The sequence below is a fragment of the Diplotaxodon limnothrissa genome, linkage group LG22 (assembly GCF_057381915.1).
Source record: "Diplotaxodon limnothrissa isolate DT_005_m linkage group LG22, D_limnothrissa_male_GT1.1, whole genome shotgun sequence".
NCBI classification, from domain to species: Eukaryota; Metazoa; Chordata; class Actinopteri; order Cichliformes; family Cichlidae; genus Diplotaxodon; species Diplotaxodon limnothrissa.
Window position 1 is genome coordinate 8,150,947 of NC_140616.1, and position 3,505 is coordinate 8,154,451.

The 3,505-nt window shown below is 47.8% G+C and overlaps 1 protein-coding gene across 1 annotated transcript; it reads right to left on the bottom strand.

Annotated features, from left to right (window-relative positions):
- Positions 1-464: 464 nt before the first annotated feature.
- On the bottom strand, positions 465-1,613 carry LOC146609341 (uncharacterized). The gene is made up of 2 exons (XM_085345802.1): positions 1,436-1,613; positions 465-979 (listed from the first exon to the last, which is right to left on the bottom strand). Exons 1-2 carry the CDS (start codon positions 1,611-1,613, stop codon positions 465-467), a joined length of 693 nt encoding a protein of 230 aa, XP_085201928.1.
- Between the last annotated feature and the right edge of the window lie 1,892 nt (positions 1,614-3,505).

A 3,505-nucleotide genomic window follows, 5' to 3' on the forward strand; every position in this document is an offset into this window, starting at 1 on the left:
CCTCCAAGCACTGCCGACGTCCCTGCAATTAACAACATCACACAGATCAAACGTAAAGGAAGTTGTGGCGCCAATAACATAATCTAATTCTAAACCACCATATGTGCTGAGACACTCATCCTTTTTACCAGAGACCTCGCGCTTCACTCTTGCCCGCAACCTTAAATCACTATGGACCACGCGTGATGTACTTGGTGTATCAAACAACGCCGGACTGGCATGGCCTCCGTGCTCAGACTGGTTTCCCGGGTCGGTCTGCAACAAACAAATCAAAAAACAAATAGCCATGATTAGCAACATAGTTAACATCAAACTCATAATAATTTTGAACATTGTGATGGCTTTTGAAACTCTTCTTTCATCACCAGTGTCTAATTGTTGTGATGGCATGGTGGTATGTGAATGTTATGGTGTAGTAAAAAGTTCAAAGCCCTTTATCAGAGCCTCTCTCTTGTTTTAGGTGTTCAGTGTGGTACCGCTCCTTTTCGTTGGCACGGCGATCTCCTCCTTGACTGCTCTTCTTTCTTCGACCTTCCGGGTAGACCACCGGTCGGCCCGTTGCACAGGTGTGAGGGTTTATTCTGCCGCTCAATTTCACCTGTGTTGGGTGGAGATTGATCCTTCCCCACCAAGCCCTCGTGCGCGGCCGCGCACTGCGTCCAGTGATACCAGGTGTCGCCTTTCCCCTTCAGTTGGACCGCTGTCGCCGTCCGAGCCGATACCTCATATGGACCAGTCCAGCGGGGCTCCTTCCACTTTCGTTTGATGACTCTCAGCCACACTGTTTTCGCGTCCGGGACCTCTCCTTCTCCTGTGGGCCCTTTACAAGCCGCCTGTTTCGTGAAACTGGACACTAGCGCCTTTAGCTCGTTCCAGTAGTCTGCGTGGGACCGGTTCCCCTTTTTGTCCCGTTCAACCGAGCCCACCGTCCAAGGTGCCGGAAACTGTCTCCCGGTTTGCAGCTCGTATGGTGTAAAACCTGTGGATTGATTAACAGAACATCTTATGGTCATCAACGCAACCGGCAGGGCTGCGACCCAATTTAGCCCTGTTTGCGCGCAGATTTTTGCCAATTTGTTTTTCAAATTTAGGTTCATTCTTTCTACTTTCCCCTGAGACTGAGGATGATAGACCGTTCCAAATTTATGCTGGACGCCCAACATTTTTTCTACTTTTTCCAAATCTTGATTTTTAAAATGGGTTCCATTATCTGATCTAATTCTTTTCGGGAACCCATGACGGGGAATGTAATGATTGATTAAACACTTAATAACAGTCTTAGCATCCTCCTTTTTTGTAGCCCAGGCCTCTGGCCAGCCGGTCAGAGCGTCAACACACACTAACAAATATCTTACACCGCCAGGCCCGGAATCAATCATATCAGTGAAATCAATAACAATCTCCTCTCCCGGCCTCTCAGGGGGCCGAAACTTACCCACTTCCGGTTTTACTGCTGGCTTAGGATTGTGTGCCCCACAGATTAAGCACATCCTGGCCTTCTCTCTTATCATTCCTCGCAGCTCAGGATGCCACCAATGACACAAATTTCTTTCCATCTGGGCTCTCCCCACGTGGGCAAGTCCGTGGGCTTCATCCACCTTCTGTTCTGCCATTTTGGCTGTCAGCACGGGGCGCCCGTCCGGCCCCCTCCACAAATGTCCATCCTGCCAGGCTCCTTTGTTTTTCCACACCCCCTTTTCCTCTGGGGATGCCTCCTCCTGGGCCCGTTTAACTTCCTCAATCAGGTCAACAGGTATCTCCTCTTCTGATGTTACCTGTATCATTTGTCTCCGTCCTTTGTAGCCTGCGGCCTCCTTTGCGGCTTCGTCTGCTCTCTGGTTTCCTTTTTCCACCATGCTGGTTCCTTGGGAGTGAGCTTTGCATTTTATAATGCTCACCTCCTCTGGGTCAGCCAAGGCCTTTTCCAGTTCCTCCATTTCATGTTTGTGGGAAATAGGTGCATTGGTTGCTGTTCTGAATCCTGCTCTTTTCCACTGAGGCAGCTCCACATGCGCTGCTCCAAACGCATATGCCGAATCGGTGTAGATGTTCACTCTCCTGTTCTTGGCTAGTCTCAAAGCTCGAGCTAAGGCTATCACTTCAGCTCTCTGGGCCGACTGCTTTCCCTCAATCCTTCCTGACTCTCTGACCTGATAATCTCCTTCTACTCTGCAAACCACCGCATACCCTGCTTTCAGTCCTCCTTCGTCTCGGTGGCAACATCCATCGGTGAACCAGTCCTCAGCTCCCGGTATGGGTTCAGCCTTCAGGTCCTCTCTAATCTTTTCCTCAATCTGTGCTCTTTTGGCGCAGTCATGTGGTTCCCCTACACCCATTAAATCTGCCATGTTAATTCCTTCATGTGTAAATGTCAAATTTGGGGCCTCTAAGACTTTGCTCAGTCTCTGTTGTGCCCGTGGTGACATACAAAATGCTTGTGAATTCACGTATGCCACTATGCTATGTGTAGTGAGTATTTTTAGTGGGTGTTCTCTCACTACATGTGCTGTTTTTTGGATAATTCTAGCGACCCCTGCTGCATGTTGTGTGCATGTAGGATGCTTTGCTTCTGTTGGATGTAGTTTTACACTAACATACATGAGCACATCTCTACCCCCCCCTTTTTTCTGAAACAACACTCCATTTACAACTGAGTTTGTTTCAGAAACATCCAAATAGAATGGCTCATCATAATTGGGTGTGGCTAAATCTGAGGCCCTTGACAAATCCTGTTTCACCCTAATAAATGCGGCTTCAGCTTCAGGCGTCCAAGGCAACTCAGCCTTAAAGTTTCAAACGCCAACTTGCTTCATTAGGCCCCTTAAAGGGGCAGTTTTGCCTGCATAATCCGGAATGAACTGCCTGCTGTAACCTGTTAAACCAAGAAAAGAAAGCATTTCTCTCACAGTTCGCGGTTTTGGGTGTGTCAAAATTTGGTCTCTGTGTGTGTTCATCAAACCCACTGATTTGTGTGCGATTACCCGGCCCAAAAAGGTCACTTCAGGGCGAACTAACTGCAGCTTGTCTTTACTTACTTTAAAGCCACATTCCGCCAACCTATTCAACACAACGAACGATGCCGCTGTACAATCCGCTGCTGACGGGGCTGCAATGAGAAGATCATCAACATATTGTATTAATGTACAATCATTAGGCAAATTACATGACGACAGGGCTTCTTTAAGCACCTTGTGGCAAACGTGTGTATCTGAGTTGTTGGCCTCTGTATGTGAATGAAAAAATGTCTCTGAGTGACTCATGCAGAGGAAGACAAAAGAATGCATTTGCCAGGTCAATACACGTGAACCACTTTTGGTCACATGTGATAGCTGATAAAGCTGTGTACGGATTTGGTACCGGTGCAGTAGTAGAGAGTAATATTTCATTAATGGCTCTCAAATCATGTGCCATGCGGTATTTTCCTGTTCCATGTTTCTCCACTGGTAGAATTGGTGTGTTCCACAGTGAGTGAGAGGGCTCTAACACCCCGGCCCTTAACAGGCCT